Source organism: Phaenicophaeus curvirostris, chromosome 10 (assembly GCF_032191515.1).
Source record: "Phaenicophaeus curvirostris isolate KB17595 chromosome 10, BPBGC_Pcur_1.0, whole genome shotgun sequence".
NCBI lineage: Eukaryota > Metazoa > Chordata > Aves > Cuculiformes > Cuculidae > Phaenicophaeus > Phaenicophaeus curvirostris.
Genome location: NC_091401.1, coordinates 9,953,163 through 9,974,538, shown reverse-complemented (window position 1 = coordinate 9,974,538; position 21,376 = coordinate 9,953,163). Strand labels below are relative to the sequence as shown.

General features: G+C 37.3%; 1 protein-coding gene across 2 annotated transcripts in view; it reads left to right on the top strand.

Annotated features, from left to right (window-relative positions):
- Nucleotides 1–19,615, top strand: part of PLS1 (plastin 1) — a 34,867-nt gene extending 15,252 nt beyond the window's left edge. For both annotated transcript variants that reach the window (XM_069864602.1, XM_069864603.1), the window contains exons 4-16: nt 352–481; nt 2,115–2,247; nt 3,186–3,267; nt 5,165–5,330; nt 5,431–5,573; nt 6,612–6,707; nt 8,225–8,420; nt 13,437–13,515; nt 14,662–14,776; nt 15,459–15,592; nt 16,563–16,686; nt 18,140–18,264; nt 18,731–19,615. In XM_069864602.1, the coding sequence (XP_069720703.1) occupies nt 352–481; nt 2,115–2,247; nt 3,186–3,267; nt 5,165–5,330; nt 5,431–5,573; nt 6,612–6,707; nt 8,225–8,420; nt 13,437–13,515; nt 14,662–14,776; nt 15,459–15,592; nt 16,563–16,686; nt 18,140–18,264; nt 18,731–18,866 (1,659 nt within the window). In that variant the 3' untranslated portion in view covers nt 18,867–19,615. The remainder of the gene's footprint in view (nt 1–351; nt 482–2,114; nt 2,248–3,185; nt 3,268–5,164; nt 5,331–5,430; nt 5,574–6,611; nt 6,708–8,224; nt 8,421–13,436; nt 13,516–14,661; nt 14,777–15,458; nt 15,593–16,562; nt 16,687–18,139; nt 18,265–18,730) is intronic.
- The last annotated feature ends 1,761 nt before the right edge of the window (nt 19,616–21,376 follow it).

Here is a 21,376-nt window from a genome sequence, read left to right as displayed (position 1 = left end):
ATGCTGTAATTATTGCAAATGTCTATATCCTTAGTTGTTTTCTTCAGTTTACCAAAGCATCTGTGGAAAAATTGTGTAGGATATTACATATATACTTGTTTAGACAAGTGGCTTAGTAAAGTTAGCACTTGAGGTACTCACTGAGAAGGTATATATTAGATATCCAGTAGCAAGTTTCATAAAGGGTTTTATCTCCAAAGTGATTTTTTTTTTTTTTAAATATTGAGATCAATGTAAATACCCAAGAAAGGCAGTCAGGTTAATTACTGACTCTGGAGTACTTACATGAGTTAACAGTTACTTACTTGAAGGTATGCTCAATGGCAATGCTCTCTATTTTTCTTATTCCAGATAATACAGGAATTGAAAAGTAAAGATGTTAGCAAATCTTTCCGAAAATCAATAAACAAAAAGCAAGGTATTACAGCAATTGGAGGGACGTCAGCAATATCTAGTGAGGGGACACAGCACTCTTACTCAGGTAACAAACAGTTAAACACAAGCAAATTTTGTGTGGTGGAAGACTCTCTAAATTTGAACTACAGGTTAAGAATAAGCAACTGGAAAAAGTTGCCATTGAAACAAACAAACACAGAGAAAACACGTGGAGATGAGTAAGTGTGGGTGGTATAGCTTATTAAATTGTGGGCTCTTCAGTTGTTAGTAAAGCATCTTTGCCAGAGTGAAAAATGCAAGCAAGCAGTAACAGCATGGGAGGCAGGGAATGCCGCCTTTGGCGTACTTTTACTAACACTAGACAAGTTTTTTACTTCATTAAATGCAAATCTACTCTTTTTCCTATATTCAGGTAAAAATGAATCCCTGTTTTCATTTCCACAGTGTTAACTAAAATAAAAAATCCCCGCGTATCATTTCTGGATGGAAGAGCCTCCTCAGCTGTAGCTGTCCGTCTATCATTACAGAATTGTTCACTCCCATATGATTTTTTGCATACCCAATACTTTAGAAGTTGCTTTTTATATTCGATCACTGTTTCCTTCTAACTCCCTCTTCTGTGTGTCATTGAAGTTGGTAATTGTGCCTAATAGCATTTCAGCTCCTATTCTGAATATTAACTACCTTCAGGGCTCATCTTGCAGTAAGCAATATTGCAACTTATTTGATTGAGTTGAGTCTGAGATTTACTGTGGGTTCCAGAAGCATGTTAAGATTCTATAGATGAGGAAGATTCACTCCAGGTAGCTATAGGTGCTGATACCCTCTGCCTAGATATTATCCTTATAGCACAAGCTGCAGTTGATATATCTCCAAAGCAGGGGATATATTCCATCTCAAAGGATATCTGTAGGACAGACACCATTGGAGTTAATTGTTTATACTCCCTTTCATTTTTTGTGGAGAGAAAGTGACCCCACTACACTAATTAATCTGACCTAGCCTCATCAGCCAACCTAGTTTATGGTAAGATGAAGTGTACACTAGAGCTTCACGTTTCTTCCTAGTGACAATGATAGAAGTGTAGTGAGTCAGGTGTAGATACCTGTCTGGTATGCTTCTTGAGGTAAGCGAGGTGAATACTGCCTCTGCTATCTGGGAATTTGGATACTGATACTCAATTGACTAGTCCTAATAAGCATTCTTTATCTTAGTGATAAATTCTGCACTTAATTAGAAAGAGAATTTAAAACCGAGATACTGAGCTTTTTAAGTTTCTACAGCACAGTAATCCAGATGATGGTCTTAAAAATACTGCCAGTCTCTGAAGTCCTAGTAGAAGGCAGAATGAAATACTGCATTGGAAACCAAGTGTGTATAGATTGAGATGTTGCAGATTTAAGAGTAGATTTCCCTCTTTTCTGTGTAACTGCTGAGAAATGGAATTCGAAGTCAGCCATCAAGACCCATTATGTCGCTATGATTTTTGTTGCCTGTCAGCAAATCACCAGAGGTCTAGAGGGTGCAGTGGGAGAAAGATCAATCTGTACTTGTCATTTCTTGTTTGCTTTCCCACTGGTCTGATTATTTCTGTAACGGGACCCTGTGAAACTTGGGAAGTATTGTTGCAGATGAACCACTCTGACTCAAGTCTGATGTTTAGTAGTAAGTGTTCACAGAAATGATAATAGATTATTTTAATGCTGGTTTATTTTCAGAGGAAGAAAAAGTTGCTTTTGTTAATTGGATAAATAAAGCTCTACAAGATGACCCAGACTGTAAGCACCTCCTCCCTATGAACCCATCAGATGCCAGTCTTTTTAAATCCCTTGCAGATGGAATCCTTCTTTGGTAAGTCCAGGGCTGAAAGAAAGACAAGAAATTAATCTCAAAGGTTAAATGCTGATCAGTGACATGAATTGGAAAACTTCTGACAGGCTTTAACTCCACTCTGAAACTTCATCCAATGTGTAGGGTGGGGAAAATATGTTTGCCCATGGGAATGTTATATTTGACCAGTTTTTTAGTGTGTATGTTATAGAAATGGGTTCCTGCTTCAGACCCATAATTATATATGTCAGATATGTGCAGTCTGTTTGTAAAGGAGATAATTACACAATTTGTATCTTTATTAGCTGGAATAATTAGTAGTCTTTAATATTTCAAATATTTTTTTAAGTTACTAAATGTAGTTACTAAATCATAGAATGGGATGAATGCCAATATGAATTTAATCCGCAGCAAAACAGGGAGTATGTAGTAGGACCCTTAACTTTAGTCTGCTGTAACTTTCTAGTTAAAATAGACTAGTAGTACTTACTCATACACTGGTAAGAAGGGATTAGCTTACTAGTATTGACGTGAATTAGTCTTTGAGATCCTTATAGATAAAAAATACTATAGAAATGCAGTGCAGAAGTATATTGATTATATTACAAAGATTTTTCACTATTTAGCTGTGTTTAGTTTGCAGTCTTAATCTTAAGAACTTCTTTGATAGTGCAGACATGCTGTGTTACTTGTGTATAAAACCCAGTTGCTCAAGTTTCTTATTAGATATTTGGAGGTTTCTGGATGAAGGTGCGGTTAATTAACAAGGACAGGAGATTTAGAGGATGAGATAGTTTTGAATTTGGGGTTTTTTTTTTGTTGTGGTTTTGTTTTTGTTTTTTTTTTTTTAGATCTTGCCAGAAGTATATACAGCTAGTTTTAAGTTTTGGGAGTTTTATAATCAAGTAATGTATTTTCTGAGAAATGAAAGCTTGAATAAACTGACTTTTCTTCCTTAGCAAAATGATCAACTTTTCACAACCAGATACAATTGATGAAAGAGCTATTAATAAAAGGAAGCTCACTCCTTTCACTGTTTCTGTAAGTACTGCACAGATAGAAACTTACCACAAATGAAAAGGTAAAATATCTTCCTAAAGCTTTGTTTTAATGACAGTTCTCCTGGTGAAGCAAAAAAAAAAAAAGTTCGATGTGTTAGGAAATGTCAAAGCATGAATTTTGTAATCAACTCTGGGTTCTCCTGTTTCTTGGATGATGTACAGGAAAGCCTGTATTTCTCATGCTTTCCTTAGTTCTTTCCCTATTCACTGTTCTTGTTTTGCTTTACTCTAAGTGTCTGAAGAAAACAATTTTAGATTTCCGAGTGGATGGTCAGGTTGTATTTTAGCAATGCAGAAAGCATCTGTGTGGCTGCATACTGCATAGTAGGATGAGGAGTTTTCAGTAGCCGACAGTGGCTTAGACAGAAGATGAGAAGCTCTGGTTTTAATTTTGCATGAAGTCATAAAAATATTTGAGAGAAATAGTTTTTAAGACCTTAGGCTGAATACCAGAAACCAGGCCTGGAAGAGGGCAGTAAATCCATAAGTTATCAGGTTAATGAAGAAAAAAATATCCTGAGTAAAACCCATAGTTTTCTGGTAGACTTTTCATTTCAGGCTGTAACATTAAAATGTGCAAAGTTAAAACATACCATGTTGTAAGTCCTTCAAGTGGGTTTTGTAATCTTTACTTATTTAAAGATGTGTCAGCAAAGGTGATACTACATGTGTTTATGCTGCCTGAGCAAACAGTTAAACTGCGACACAGGAAAATGGAGTAATATTTGAGAGCTGCCAGGTATTTTTTTCTTGAAATGTTTGTGGATTCTGTGACAATCATGAGCTTTGCTTTCAGCTTCAGGGTGTTGAACTGCCGTGATTTTTCTTATGCTGTCTGTTCAATTACATTTTAACAGTTGCTTGAATAAATGTGTTGGCCTGTATAAGGTCCAAGGTGGGATGGCACTGATGGCAGTAGCCTCTTGCGCAGGGAAAAGTTCCACATGAACACGTTTTTCCACAGGATCCAGTCCCTTATATTTTGAGCAATATTTTTTGTATATGTGGTGCTTAGGAGTTATAGCAATGCTTTGTTTAGAGTATTCCTTAGTGATCCAAGCTGCAGAAGGCAGTCCACTGTTTTTTTCGTGGGTCCATATTAAACCCTGTTGTAACGGTTTAACCCCAGGTGGCAGCTAAGCACCACACAGCTGCTTGCTCCCTCCCCTCTGGGTGGGATGAGAAAGGTAAAAGTGAGAACTTGGGGCTAAGATGAAGGCGACTTAATAGGTAAAGCAAAATCTGTGCACTCAAGCAAAGCAAAACTCATTACTTCCTGTCAGCAGGCAGGTGTTCAGCCATCTACAGAAAAACAAGTCTACGTCATGTATGATGGTTACTTCAGAAGACAAACACTATCACTCTGAACACCCCCTCTTTCTTGCTTCTTCCCCCAGCTTTGTGTGGGATGTCATATGGCACGGGATATCCTTTTGGTCAGTTGGGATCAGCAGTCCCAGCTGCATCCCCTCCCAACTTATTGTGCACCCCCAGACCACTCACTGGGGTGGGGCGAGAAGCAGAAAAGGCAGAGACGCTCTGTAAGCACTGCTCAGCAGTGAACAAAATAACCCTGCACTATCAACACTGTTTGCAGCACAAATCCAAAACATAGCCTCATATACTTGCTGCTGTGAAGATGATTAACTCTTTGCTATCGGAAACCAGAATAACTGTCACTAGTTTTCCATTAAACTTTGATAAGATATGTAGCGGTCGACAAAAAGTCTTCACAGTGCAATTTTCCCCTGGGAACCACTGAACTAATGCATTGTTTCTTATAACTTCTGAAACTTAGAATATTGTAATTTTAATATAAACAAATTTACTAAGAATTACAAGCTCATGTATTTGTTAACCAATGATATTCCAAATAGGAAAACCTAAACCTGGCTCTGAACTCAGCATCTGCTATCGGCTGTACGGTTGTCAATATTGGATCACAAGACTTGCAAGAAGGAAAACCGCACTTGGTGTTAGGCTTGTTGTGGCAAATCATTAAAGTTGGTCTTTTTGCTGACATTGAGATCTCCAGAAATGAAGGTGAGAGAAATGGCAGGCATAGCTCTGTCTGCAATTTTGTAATTAAATGATACCACAGTGATTACAGATGATTTCAACTATCTTTCAAATTTGCTTTTAGCTCTTATTGGCTTGCTAAATGAAGGGGAAGAGCTAGACCAGTTAATGAAGCTTTCCCCAGAAGAGCTGTTGCTACGCTGGGTGAACTACCACCTGGCCAATGCAGGGTGGCAGAAAATTAGTAACTTCAGCCAAGACATTAAGGTATGTAGTTACTACTCTGATAACTGAACATAGTGGTATTTAAACATGTTGTGCAGAGAAACAAATGAGCAAGATGAGAAGTGTTTAGAAAAATACTAGTCATCTGCTTTTTCTAGTTACAGGTTCACCTGCATTTTTTCAACCTTTAAAGAACACTTTTGTCTCTCATCCTATTTTGTTGCTTATACCAAGTATAATCCCATCACAGTGCAAAGAGAACATTTCTGACAAGCTTATATTCAAGGAAGTTTTAATGTTCCAAGTTTGTTTTACTTAGGAGAAACCTTATTAGTTACGCTTTTTCTGTCCATCCTTCCTGCTCCTGGGTCTGCAGAAACCCATATTTTTTCTTTTGTTATTTTAAGGAAAAATCATATAGCCTTAGATCTCCTAGTGCATGTTTGCTGTTGGTGATTACCCTTAATCTCTAGCATTCTACAGAAGAGTAGGAAGCCTCTTAAAGAACGGTTTATTTGCAGGGCTGTCTGGAGTAGCTACTGTTTCTTAGTTGGGAAAAAATGAGAACCATACTGAAAACTGCATCAAATAAGTATAATTTCTTTTATAGAAAAGAAAATTTATCCTTAAAGAGCCACTTTTTTTTTCTCTCCATTTTTAATTCCAATTGCCTTGTTAAGAAAGAGAAGGTTTTATAAAACAGTATTTGAAAAGGATAGTGAAGGAATAAAATACCAGTACTGAAAATAAGATTCACACTGGTTTCTTTTTTGTGTGTGACCTACATAAATTTGCCTTAAATATCTTAATTACAGCTGTTTAGTTCATATCCAGCAGAAAAAAATTATTAACATCATCCAGAATAATTAGCAGACATTCTTTTTCTCTGTTATCTGGCTAAATATGTTCGATGTGAAATAGCGTAGTGAAATGGCTGTATGACCTCATCCATGTTCACTGAAACTAAGGTGCAGTGTTTTTCACTTCTGCGGCTTTGGGATTTGACTGTAAGAGCTGTAACTGTTTATGAAAGGCTACATACTTGCTTATTTTTATTAACTATTCCACCACTTGTTTTAGGATTCAAGAGCATACTACCATCTACTGAATCAGATTGCACCCAAAGGAGATGGCCTTGATGAATTGCCCATTAAAATTGACTTTTCAGGATTTCATGTAAGCATCCAGAAACAAAAATAGACTGGAATTATTGGAGACTTCTGTAGGTGTCCAACATCCTGGTTACAAGACTGTCACAGAATCCCATTCTGTTTTGTAAAGCATACAAAGCTCAGTCGCTCATCAATGTCACAGAGTGTAAATGGGTAAAGGCTTTTGTAGAGTTCCAGAGTGCTGCTGAAACAGGGCAATGCATCCTGCAGTCTAGAACTGGGAGCTGTGCTTTACTTGCAATGGCATCTAACTGTTGCTTGTTTTCAGTTGGGTCCTTCAACATGAATGTTACAACATTCTGCTCGGTTCTGCTCTTCTGGAATTCAGACAATGAGTAGACTCATAAACCTTGAGATCCTTTCTCAAACCAAGTAGCATTCAGAAATAATGTGAACACTTCCAGTTACCAGCAGGAATGTGTGCCAGCCATCGAGCTTTAAGCTGTAAAGGAACAGAGGGTCTAAAATCAGCCTAGGTAGATGTGAAAACACTAAGCTGCTATATAATGCTTGTTGGAAGGACTATTCTGAGAATGCATTTGATATGAAATTGAATTGCCTGCCTAAGATATGGGTATCTATATATCATCCAGAATATTAAGTAGAGTCTCGTTATTCATTATAATAATGAAAACCCATGTGTAAAATTACATTTGCTTACAAGCTTTAGTTCTCTCAAATGCTTTCATGAGGGGCGATCTATTTTGTTTGTTTGCTTTTGGTTTGATTTTTTTTTGGAGGAGAAAGAATGGTAGTTTATTTTTTCCCTGTAATTGCCTACAGTTCACATGACTGTGTTCTGTAATGGGGCATAAACCAGTATCAATAACATGTAACAACTTGTTCTAGAGCAAGTTTCTGGTTGAGTATACAAATGCTGAATTACTGACTGTTATTCAATTCAGTTACTAACTCATTTCCCTATAAATAGTAACTCCTAGTGTTGTGAAGATTAGAGGCAAAAAGTATATGCTACCCAGTTTTGATCACTGATTTATCCTATGTAGATTAATAATAAATGTGAATAAACAAAATAACACATAAGTTACCAACTTCAGATGATTCAGAGGCAAAAATATTAAAAGGAAAGCAAGGTAGTAAATTGCCACATTCTGAAGCATTCCATATCATTGAGGGTTTTGGGCATCATCTGTAATTACTTTGCCTGAGAAGATCGGTTTGAAGCAGTGATGGTGAACCTGTGGTACGTGTAGCAGAGTATTCAGTGCAGCAATCAATGGTCTGAAAATGGAAATATAACTACTATACCTCTGGTTGCTACTGCTGTGATTCGTGAGGGATGCTGTGCAGGCAGCCACAGAAGTGAAAATTGAAAGAAAGTGGAAGGAAAATGGGAAGAGGGGAATTGTTATGGGCCTGTAAGAGCTTGTTTGGGCACCGGGGGAGTGAGGGAGAGACTGGCATGGGCCATTTAAAGATTTGCCAAACTCAAGACTGAGTAATGAATGGAAGCATGCTAGTATTTTTTACCAATTAATTTTTATAATTTTTTTCTTTTAGGATAAAAATGACTTGAGGAGGGCTGAATACATGCTCCAACAGGCAGATAAATTGGGCTGCAGACAGTTTGTAACTCCAGCTGATGTGGTTGCAGGCAACCCTAAACTCAATTTGGCTTTTGTTGCAAATCTCTTTAACACATATCCAGCCCTACACAAGCCTGACAATTCATCTTACGATCTCAATTTATTAGAAGGTACTCGTCTTGCTAAGCATAGAGGAGATAAGAATATTAGTGGTTTCTGTTCCTCCTTGGTTGTGATATAGGATCCCTGCGTGATGGTGCCTGTGTTAACCTTAGCCTAGAGAGCTTCCTCACTAGCTTTCAATGTAAGCCTGTAGTAGAAGTCCTTGGTACTGTGTAGATTATTCACTCTTGTTAGCCTGACCAGAGGCTATTTCTGGATAACCCTCTATCGTTCACTTGCAGGAGCAAAAACTGTCTTCTTACTCCTTTTCCAGTTTCCTGTGCTTCTTTCCATACTGTTTATATTTTAGCTGATGCACAGATTCTAGCTTTCCCGAAGTTGCAGTGCTATACTACACAAACTCTAATAGTCTTTTAAGTACTTCTTCACATATAGTGTTTTTATATTTTTATGTGTATTAGTTTGTTGCCTTTTAAAACAGGAAACATTAAAAAAGTTTTATGTACCAGAAACCTGTATAGATCCTAGCATGTTTGAGCTTTAACTGTACAATTCAGACCCCTAATGCTAGAGATGAAGGGAGAATTGGTAGCAGTCTTTGGCTGTTACCCTTTCTGTGGACCAGCTAATCTAGGATAATGAAACGGCTCCTGCCAGTGTATTTCAGTTGCTCACTGATCTCAAAGAAGTGATGAGAATCAGGGGTGCCACACTTGGGAGAATCATCAGCAATGTTCACCCATTCCTCTGCACTGCCTACTCCTGCCTTCCTCTTACTGTTCCTATCAGGTTTCCTTTCCATCTAGGTGAGTCCATCTTCCTTTGCTCCTCTCTTTGTCATAATTTGTCTGCTCGGCTGCATCCCTAAGTCACAAATCTTGTATCCCTCAGACCACTCCTGTTTCAGGCTTCCTGCTCTTGTGGTTTCAGCTGGGTGCCAGCTGTGGTAGAGGTATCAGCACAGGAGATAGTCTTCCCTTTTCAGCTGTGATATCCCCAGTCCCTGCAGTCCCTGATGTCTGGATAAATGATTGAAGGAAAGGTTTGCTCTTCCTCTGCTGTCATTTTGTTAGAAATGTATACTCTTGGAAATGTATGCAGGAGCAGCGTGGAGTGGAATATATTCACTTCAGCTTCTCTGTTCTGAACATGAAGTTGCAGGTGTAATTCAAAATTCTGAAAACTTGGTCAAATTTAGAAGAGTTTTCATTGACGTGGCAAAAATCAGCTGACTACTTGCTGAACTTGCCTAAAATATTTAGTCTTTGCTAAAACAGTTCATAAAAAGTTACAGTCACCTGAGTGCTAGATTACAGTTTTGTAATGATGAATACAGGTCAATTGTAACTCACAGTTTATAATATATATCTTGGAGATGATAATTATGCCGATGTTTTCTGTTCAAAGGCAAGTAGATGGCTATTTTTTGCCCCCAGCTAATAACTCTTGTGGTGTCACGTAGATCTAAACCATCTAAGTAGTTATTTCAGCCAAGAGACTGTTGTTAATGTGTTTTTCTGTTACTTTGTTTCATTTTTTCCATGAAATTAATTGTTTACTGAAGTTTTCTCAAGGTAGTGATATGAAATATATGACATTCATTTCTGTATAGCTTTATCATAGATTGTCTGTTGAAGTCTTGACTCATAATTTATAATGCTTTCCTATTTTGCTTCATGAAATGCAGATTTGACCCCTCCTAATGTAGGTACTGTATTTAGTACTTTTCTGTACTCCATAAGAATGTTTATACTGCAATTCTTCTTTTTTTTTTTTTTTTCTCTAATGTTCTAATAATCTCTGTCCTTTTTCTGGTTGATTTTTGCATTGTTCTTGAATTTTTCTATTGCTTTAATATGCCATCATAAGTGAAAGAGAAGAAAAACCCCACAGGTCTAAGATGATGCGTATAAAATGGGGTCAAGACTTACTGTAAGTCAAATACCATATAGTTCTTCCTGTGGGTTCAACCAGTAAGGGCTTTCCATGAACAAAGATGTAAAGCCCTAGGCACGTGTGGGTGAGTAGGGCTTTCTCAAAGTCTTTGTTTTCTTACATTAATTCCACCCTGTCAGTGGATGTTCCACCTAAGGACTATGATGTGGCTGTTCTCTTTGGCTTAAGACAGTGAACGCTGCATAAATTCCAATCTGCTCTGATACTAGTTAACAAGTCTGGTGATGTGCACTTGCACACAGAGAGTGTATCCCTCAGGAGTACTGCCATAGCAAAATGAACATTTGATATCCTGTGGGGATGGAGGAGGATGTCCTGACCTCAGTCAGTGCCCCGCCTTTAACTTGAGAGTTGCTATTGCCCTAAGGAACCTCTCACTTATGTAGAAGCAGTGGAGGCAGCAGAGTTTGGAGTCTAAGTCACACAAAGCTTGGTTCTTGGGGGAAGGAAGAAGAGGGACTTTTGTCCATTCACGTTTCCTCCAGTGATGCCCTCTGCTGTTGCTTAGTCCACTGGCAGCCTTCAAGGCCATTACCATGAGAGAGTTAACTACTCCCACTCAGGCCAGCTCAACTTAGGATGCAGATTGCATCTTGAGCTATGTTGTGTTTCAAAGAGAATTGTAGGTGTTTGGAGCCCTTTTGGTTCTTGACCCCATCCCTATATCTACTCCCCACTCAGTTCCATAGTATAATGATCTCGAAGAAAGAGATGGCAATAAATATGAAGGACACTACCAAATTTGCTCCTCTCTCTTTTGTGTAGCTCTGCCCCCTTTCTGCAGTTTTCCAATGATTTTGGCTATCTGCTGCACCACTCAGCAGAAGATATGCTCCCGATAGGATCACAAGGTATATTTTGAATAAAAGAGTAGAGAGAAAAAAATTGGTCAGTTCTCAGCCCTCTGGAACAGTTATGAGCGCTTATGTGTTGCATGATAAAGGGATTTGTTTAGCGTGGCATATTAAAATCAGTGTGCTCGCTTTAGTTCCTGGATTCCTGGTATCCTAAAAGATGCTGCCCACCTTGCATGCTCTTGCTCCTGCTTGGCTGCTCTGGATTCTTTCACCAGTGTTAAGCATGCATTTTAAAATTCTCATTCTGAGTGCAGTTGCTGAGTATCTGGTTTTGTAGCTATACTTCATTTAGTAAGAGCTCATTAAATAATCTTGTAACTGTCTTTGTGCTGGACAAAAGCACTTTGCAGACAAGATTTTAGGTATTGCAAACCAACTCAAAGCCCAGTAAGCCTAGAAACCTTCAAAAAAAGATAAAAAGCAAAAGGGGCTTGCTTCAAGATACTATAGCCTTTTAAGTTACTCTTACAAGCATGATATATAACTTAAGTTTATATTTTTATTGTATCTTTTTTATAGAAAACCACTATTTTTAGTAACTTTCATAAAATGTGATTCTTTCAAATTTTGTTGTGGGAGGAAATATGTGAAACAAAGCTGACTGAAGACTTTGCAAAATAGCATTTTTCTTTGTTTCGGCATGTATTCATCAGTGACTAGTAATTTTTACAAGTAAATCTTTGAAACAAATACTAGTTTGACTTGCATATGAAAGACCTTATAATTTAGAAAGAAAATAATATATTAGTGGGATGAATACTATGTTTAATAATATTTGGAGAGTAACTGCCTAAGCTGCCTAAACTTTTAAAATAAAACTTATTCTGTTGAAAAATGTCGTTACAGCTAAAATTTCTGAATTTATTTTTTTATAAATATATTTTGAAGTCCAGAGCTTTTTGTGTAAAAGGGGCAGAGACCTAGATTAGAATTGTGACCTCTGTCTAAAAATCAGTGCTATGACATAGGTCTGTTTCATTGCAAAATAATATTATTGAGGTTTTTTTTTCCTATTCTAATGATAAATACACTTATATATGGTAACTTCATTTTGCAAAAGCATCCATTGTTTTTTAATCACAACATAGAACTGCAGTACTAAATGAGACAGTTTTCGTGTTTTGCAAACCTCGTGAAACTTGGCACCAATATCCTTGAAGGGACAAATGAAAAAAAGAAAAAAACCCCAAATCTTATTCAGTTTTATGTCTTTGAGTCCTGAGAAATCTCTTCTTTTGTTGTTTGGGGATGTTTTCTCCCTCCTTAGTGTCCTTTCTGTTTTCTTATCTGTGGATTATCGGCCCACGGGAACGAAGCAGTGAGGCTATTCCAAGCTCACGTACTCAGACTAAGTATTTTCTTAAATGCTGCTCTTTGATGTAAGAGAAGACAGCTTGGGCAGTGCTGATACACATAGAATCGCCCACAGAAACATTGGTAAAATTTAGGTAATGTATGTAGAAAATTAATGTATTACTGCAAAGTGCAGCTTTATAGAGAAAGGGCATTAAATTTTGGAGCTTATGATTACAATAGATAAAAACAATATAGGTCACGGAAGTGATGGGTTTCATTTTTTTTTCCTACTTCATTTTCTACATTTCTTGCAAGCAGAGCTGCTTGTTAATCCTTCAAGAATAATTAGCCCCCTTTGCAGTATAAACGGCTTCACAAGTTTAATCACTGCAATACTGCTTTGCTAAGCCACCAGTGTTGAAAAACAGAAAGGTGAGGTCTTTGGCTTTGGGGGGGACCTTCACAAATTAACACTGGGAACTTCTGTGTGGGGAGAAGTGGAGCTGTAGTTTCTGGAGTTCGATGCAATTGCAAAAAGTGTGTTAGTGCTTACTTCTGATAAACATATACTGTTTCAAACAGATTTAACGAAACTATTGAATGCCATTTCCACTGATTTTAGTTTTTAGAAAATTATTATTAATCTATTACTGTTTTCTCCTTGATATATTAATTATCTACAATATAAGCAACAAACTGTTTGTTTCTGTATTTTATTGAATTGCATTTTCATGGAAGGATGTTGTCTAACATTACTCCCTGTAGAGCCCCTGGCCTTGGGTCCAGAACTGAGGAGCTCTCAGTTTGATAGGATTGGCTCGACTTCTTAGCCAGTAGACACTATATTAGAGACAAGATGAACTTGGTGGTGGGGAGGGCAAGGGGTATGGGAGTAATTTAAACATTGCTTACTTTTTCCCAGCAATTTATATAGAATTATATTTGTCACCATAGGAGAAAGTAAGGAAGAAAGGACTTTCAGAAACTGGATGAATTCACTGGGCGTAAGCCCATACGTTAATCATTTATACAGGTAAGGCTTTTTTTAAAAGCAATAATTTGATTTCCTTTAGAAATGACAGAGGAAGAAGGGAAGTTGTATTTCTATTAGAACAGTGATTTCCAGGTATCTGCATCATGCAATAAGGACTTCAAAAGTGGTCTGTAGAACCATGTGAGACAGTATCTGACATGGGTGCTCTACTTGTGGTCTAGAAGTAATAGGAAATCCAGAAAGTCTTAATGTGTTCCTCTCACCTGTGCTTTGAATTATGTTTTTTAAAAAGTTGATATAATTGTGGTTTATACTGTGTGTTTATATTTTCTCTCGGGGAAGATGAAATGACCACAAACCTATTAAGACAGTAATGTAGCTCTAAACTACAGGAGAGGATGGGTGTCTGCTGAGTAGACTGCAAGAATCTGTGCTGTGTGGTGTCCCCTCAAATCCAAGTTTTTTTAGTGTGTGCTGTCGATGCTTCTGATGACTTTCAAATTGTGCCACCAGTGAATTCAAATCCCATCAATAAAAGATAGGATATAAAGAGCAACTGAGAATGTTTCCTTGGGTTAAACTTGCTGTTAGGTTCCCTTGTTTGTGTTTTCTGACCTCCATAAAGCAATACCCTCTGTAGATAGCATAACATGGAGGATTTCATTTAGCAAGTAGCTGCAGAAGATTATCAGGAATGCAATTTATAATGGGACAGTAATACTTTTCTTAATATTCTTTTTTTTTCAACAAGATAAGTATGTTGGGTTTTATTATTCTTTAGCAAAGTATCATACATCTTTAGGTACAGATAGAGCAATGGGTATTTAACATTCTGGGAAGTCGTGAGGAAACCAAAATGAGAGCAATAAATGAAAACTTAAGATATCAGCTAGATATCTTATGCCTACCCTATGAAAGCAATTATTTAGTTAAAGTTGGTAAAACCAGAAGCTGTGCTTGCTTCTCTTTTATGAAAATAATGAAATTAAATATACAATTATATATAAATAATGGCAGAAATCGAGCAATAGGATATAGGCCAATTTCTCCACAGAATGACACATTTTTAGTTATGTGACTGGAATTTTTCAGCAACGTAATTACACTTTGAGGTCTCAAGTACTTGACATTTTCATTGTGAATATGTGCTTTTGTACTTAAAAACATTGTTTTACTCTGGTTTAGTGACCTCTCTGATGCTTTAATAATCTTCCAATTGTACGACATGACTCGTGTGCCGGTTGACTGGAGCCATGTCAACAAACCTCCTTACCCACTACTTGGTGGTAATATGAAAAAGGTGGGTAGACGCTCAGTTTCACACTTGTAGTCATCTGGATTATCTAGTTGCATGCACTCTTGAGACAGTCCTTCAGATATAATCCCAAGGAATAAATAGCAGTTATGGCATATAGCACTTCTAGTTTCTAAATGTGAATGCCTTTTGGCAATGTTTAATTGAAGATCTGTTTAGGGTATATAAGTAAAAGCTTCAGGCCCAACACAGCTGTTATCTGATGTTCTTAAGTTTTGAGGTGCTTCTTCTCAGAGCGGTTTTATATGCCGGCAGGAGAATTTGTGCAACACTTGCAGAATCCAAGCTTTCTGTTAGTCTTGTGATTATTATGAATCCAGAAATGTAGAGGGGGAAAAAATTATTGTCTAAGAACAACACTTTTTAATATTTTTTTCCTACTTCAGTTTTGATGTAAGCGTATATTCATTCACTGACTTTGGTGGAAGTGGCCTTGTTTTTCTCAAGTGTGAAAAAAGATCATCATTGGAATCTTGCATACTTGCATTTATAATAAAAACTGTGTTATTTTAATCACAGTGTAGAAAGGCTCGAAATATTTCTTTAGCTCCAAATATCACCATAGGTTACAGTAAACCAATGTAATTCAAAATACACATAGATTATAGGTCTGTATTATACAAATATTAAGATCTTTTCATTATTTGTACACAACATTGAATTTTAGATTGAGAATTGCAATTATGCAGTGGAACTCGGGAAGACAAAAGCCAAATTCTCACTGGTTGGTATTGCTGGACATGATCTCAATGAGGGTAACCCGACTCTGACTTTGGCTTTGGTATGGCAGCTGATGAGAAGGTAAGTTAGGCACTGTATATGTTAGGCACGTGTATATATATGTATCTGTGCACATGTGTATATGTGTGTGTCTCTGTATATCAAGGCAAATTAAAGCTAGTGTTCAGTTCACCCAACAGGTATTTGGGAGAGCCATCTCTAAATATCCCTCTTCTCCAAGATAAACTTCTATGCCTTTTTTTGTGGTTTTACATACTGTGTAGTGGTGGAAACCACAATACTGCATATATGTACATGTCCTTTTATAGAGACAATTGCAATCTTATGTACTAAAATGTGATTAAAATTATAAATCCTGCAGCAAGTGAAGAGAGCACAACTAATTTTATGTTGATTCCATGTATCTTCCTGTAAGTAGAGAGTAATTTAAATACTTGTAAAATTGAACAAAAAATAGGATAAATAGGAAGAGGTTACATGCTATAGAAGGTAAAAATGGAGGAAAATTTTTCGGCCATCACAGCTATAGTAATGTCACTATCATGAAATCAAAGCCCTGCTGGTGCACTGAGTAGAGCAAAAATATGTTATAAATTGATTTCAGTAAAGAGTACTTTATAGCAAATATTCTTCCATAAGTTCATTTTCTTTCACCTACCCCAAAACACTCAGTGCTTTTTGTTTCTCAGACTGCTGTGATTCAGTTTTCAAGGTGGCTTGGATGGTACGGAGCCATTGAAGCTTATAAAGTAAAATAAGTTGTGATATGTGAAGCAAAACAAATATGTGAAGAAGAGACCTAAGAGCGGATTTTGTGTTTTGGGATGTTATTTTATTCTTGCAACAACCAAAAGTGATTTGTGACTTAAAGTGATAAACACCTTGTAGATAAGGGGACCATATGCAGATTGTTACTTGGCATCGCTACTGTGCTGAAGTATTATTTTACTTTGGCTTGTGGCTTTGCACTGGTAGTGGAGTCGAGTTTGACCACTCACTTTACCTCAGACTTTTATTTCCTTTATTAAAGGTACACTTTGAATGTTCTATCAGACCTTGGAGAGGGGGAAAAAGTAAATGATGACGTTATTATTAAGTGGGTGAATCAGACACTTGCAAACGCAAATAAGAAAACTTCAATTACAAGCTTCAAGGTAATAAAGTGAATTTATTTCTTTCAACATATAATCAGATCTGGGATTTCTAACCTGATCTGTTAAAAATTTGGCTTTAACAGAGACTCTCACATCAGCTGGTATAATTGTATAAGGAAATATGTCTGACAGACTGAATGTATTTTACAAGTCTATTAATAAGAAACAAAAAGAAATTATAATTGCTCCTGTAAGATTCAAAACAAAATCAACCCCCCCGATTTTATAGAACAAAATATTTCATTTTTGCTCTAGACAATAACCTAGGTCTTCCATCTTCTTAAAAGGGATTGCTGCTTCTCTTGTTCCTACATAAATTGTTTTAATGATGGTATAAGTAAGTGAAAGTATAAAGAGAATATGTCCCAACATTTTTTAGGAGGTGCTGGTTATGTTTTTCAGGTAATTCAACTAGTGGCAGACCAAAAAAGATAAGGAGCTACTGATGTAAATTGACTTTATTTGGCGTACCTTTTTTTTACTACTGATTTTTGACAATCTTCTCATATATTGTCTTTCACAGTTTAAATTTTTGTTTGTATTTTGGGGTTACTGCAGCAAGCAGACTGTATAGCAGAGAAAGCAGAGGTCCCTGATGTTTATTGTGGGCTGTGAAAGCAAAGTTCTATTGAATTGCCATTAGCTCAAACAATAAAAATTACAATGGTGTGGGTTTTGCGTATGGTCTTGGAGGTATTATATGCATTCCGTGTCCACAGGCAGATTTATATTACTATTTTAAAATGTATAATTAGTGTGGTGGCTGAATTTGAAGTCACGTTCTGACCTGATGGAAAAGGCAGCTGGGTCGCTGATGGCTGATGTGTGCAGCCCCTGCAGGAGCAGAGCCAGACTCACTGGCCCTGTCTGCCGAATGCAGGTTTGGAACCATTGGCTGCTCATCTGCCCCAGTGATTGCGAGGAAACAATTGCAGCAATAGCATTTGCTAGTTTAAGAATAGAAGAAAACATGTTTCTATGTATTAAATAGAAAACACAGACTGCTTGCACTAGCTCAGAATACCATCTGAGCTGCGAAATTATAAAAAGAGCAAGCCATAAACTACTGCAGCAAATAATCCCTTTTCAAGAAAAGGAGAAAAGTAAAAATAGCTAGGGGATGTAGAAAACTTTTTTGTTCTGAAAGTCTGGTCCCTGGACTTCTTTCAAAGCTCCCTTCCTTCCTTAGGGAAAGGGGCGGTTTCTTTCATTAAATAAATTTTAATATCGTTTGTGTAATAATAATATCAACACTGAGGGTGAACCTTATAATTTTGATTGTGGAAAAGAACATTAGATTTCATGGGGGAAACACCTTCACACAATAATGTTATAAAACATGCTGCTATCTTTGCAATAGGTTTGTAAGATGTGTAATAAGGGTTTTTGCATTCTGAAGACAGAATATTCAGAGCAAATATCTTATACTAATTTTTTGAGTCTTTTCTTTTAGGACAGATCAATTAGCACTAGTTTACCTGTCCTAGATTTAATAGATGCCATTGCACCAAAAGCAGTTCGTCCAGAAATGGTCAAGAGAGAAGATCTTTCTTATGAAGACAAATTGAATAATGCTAAGTAAGTTTTAAATGAACATTTTTCCTAAAGTGCAGGAAATGCAGGAATTTGTGGTGTAATGAATGATTTACTGATTTGTTAACGGAGAGAGATAACACCAGTTGATTTGTTTCAAATAGAATATATTATAAAGTCTAGCATTCTAGAGCTATTTTTCTAGCATATTTAGAATATGAACTCAATTCGTGGCGGATATGATCTACCACCACTGCACTGCAATTGGTTGATTCATACCCTACCATAACCTACATTGTTTTTGAGAATGTTAAATGATTCCATAACCAGTAGCAAAACTTCTGCCAGTACAATCACAAATACATGCTTTATTCACAGTAATGTCCACTTTCTTGTAGAGTTTAAGTACTGACTAAAACATGAATCCTGCTGTTAAAATCTGCTGTTGTGAATCTTGGCACCCTGGAAGATGCAGGGAAATAACAATATTTATCTGCTTTTGTTTTCCAAGGTATGCCATTTCAGTTGCTCGAAAAATTGGTGCTCGTATATATGCTTTGCCAGATGATCTGGTTGAAGTGAAGCCAAAAATGGTGATGACAGTGTTTGCATGTTTGATGGGAAGAGGACTGAACAGAATAAAATGAAGACATGTAATGTAACTTTATGCCACGTTAAGCACGATGAATGCCTCGCAGTTTACAGAGTTCTGAAGCTTAGTACAAAATGAGGAGAAGTTGTATGCACAAACAAACTCAATTAATTACATTTGAATAATGTGCTTATATTAGTTAATTTATTTGATTTCATAATGGATTGATTCTTTATGGGTAATAGTGTTTTCAGAACATGTTCATTACCAAGTTAACGTCACAGGTTTGCATTGCTTAAAAAAATTCACACCATATTAATCAAGCATCATTCATATTAGTTTTCATAGCACTGTAAGAATCCGCATTGTTTTACACGTTATTTCAGGACCTATCGTGAAACATTGTTTGATTTTTGTGGGTGTTATTACATGTAGTCACACAAGCCTCAAGGTGCATTTCAGTCCTGTTCTATTACTTTTAACTGCACAGAAGTTATCATCCTTGCCTTATTATAACTCTGAGAGCTTAACTCCTGTTGAAGCCAACGAGTCTTGCATCGACTTCAGTGAGAGCAAGTGAAGGCCTATGATAATGTCTGGAAACTAAGGAATATTGATAAAGCTGATGAAACTTTCCTGTGGGAATGGTCTTTAAATATATGTTGTAGTTTCGTTCTGTTACTGAGCAGGAAATTTTATGGACTGTCTTAAGAAAAAACAGCAACTAGCAAGCAGAAATATCATGATATTATTAGGTCTGCGTATGCATTAGCTTTTGCAGTTGGACTAAAGAGCTGATTTTTTTTTTTAATTTTTCATAAAATATTGTGTAAGTAAACAATAAAGAGCTGGCTAGTCCAGTTTGATGGTTCACATTAATGTATTGCATTTCCTTATAGATCGCTCCTTTGATTTCCCTAAAATATGTCATGTATGCAGAGGTTTTCTCTAGAAAGACTGGTGCATTGGCCGGATGAGATGAAGTTCAGAATTATTTTCTCACTAATTTTAAAGCATCTACACCTTTCTCTGCAGCTGTAAATTTTCACCAAACATTCTGCAGCTAGACATTTAATAAAGTTGTTACCAGAAGCCAAATAGAAAGAAAATAGATTTAATTTTTTTTTTTTTTTATGTATGAAGCTACTCCTTCCTCATGAAAGCAGTCCTTATGGTGGCAAAACCCAAGAGTCATGATGAGTGAAGTACGGGACTAATCTTTATATCTTCAGTATTTTGCACAAAGTAGTAAGAGAAAAAAGATGCATCTGTTCAGTTTCTATTCTGTAAGGGTATACTGGGAGTTGAGAGAAGTAGGTGCTTGGATTTAGATCCATTTTTCTCTGTTCACTGGTTTGTATTATCTGGACAAGAATAAATTATTAATATTTGACAGTTATTTGGTTTCTATTCCCAGTTCCAAACAATGAGTAAGTACATTAGGTTCTTTGCCCTGACTGTGGAGACAAATCAGTCTTAAGTCCTCGTTCAAGACAGGCTAAATTAAGCTTTACTTAAGGTCAGTACTGCAAGAATAAATTATCTCTTTGAGAAATGATCTCTTCTGAAGTAACTGTGTTTACCTGCCCAGGCATGCAGCACTTTATGCTGTACGGGTCAATATTTCCTGTTGCGTAAACTATTCCTCTTGTGCTTTGTTCCCTTTAGGAAAAAATCTGCTACGACTATGTGCTTTGTCGTTAGGTGTCCAGTAAGACTTTAGACTCACTATGACCAAATTGAAATGAGTTGGCAGGGGCAGCCATCTTATGCTTCTCAGCACCGGAGTTTGACATGCAAGCTAAAGAGGAGCTACATGTTGAAGGATAAATGACAGCTAATGCCGTTGGAAAAGAATTATCTCCTCTGAAGTGTGTAATGCACAAAAAAATTACTTTCATCCACCATATAAATGTCTTTTCCAAATTTCAGGGCAGAGTCATAGACTGGTTTGGGTTGGAAGGGACCTCGAAGCCCATCCAGTTCCACCTGGGACAGGGTGCTCAAAGCCCCATCTAACCTGGCCTTGAATGTCTCCAGGGATGGGGCAGCAACGACTTCTCTGGGCAACCTGGACAAACCGATCAGTGTGGTTTGTAGCAGCATTCACAGAAGAGGGAGGTGAATTTTATGTTCACAGCCCTGGGGCAGAGGTGCCCTGAGCAGTGCTGTTGGGGCTGCCCAGCCTGGAGCTGGGGCAAGTGGGACCATGGTTACTGCAGCGTCTAGGGGAGCAACACAGATTTAAGGGGAAAAAAAAGCAGGAATGGGGACAACTGGAATTAGGGGCTGTGCTGCAGTGTGTGTTCTTCATAGAATTATAGAATAGTTTGAGTTGGAAGGGACCTTAAGGATTATTCAGTTCCACCCCACTGCGATGGGCAGGGACACCTCCCACTGGACTAGGCTGCTCAAAGCCCCGTCCAGCCTGGCCTCGAACACCTCCAGGGACGTGGGATTTCTGGGAAAATGCTTACATATGTACTTAAGTGGGAATTATATTCTGTAACCAGCTTTTGTCTTGCTGCACGCTATTGATGGAGATCACTGCCTCATGTTGCCCAG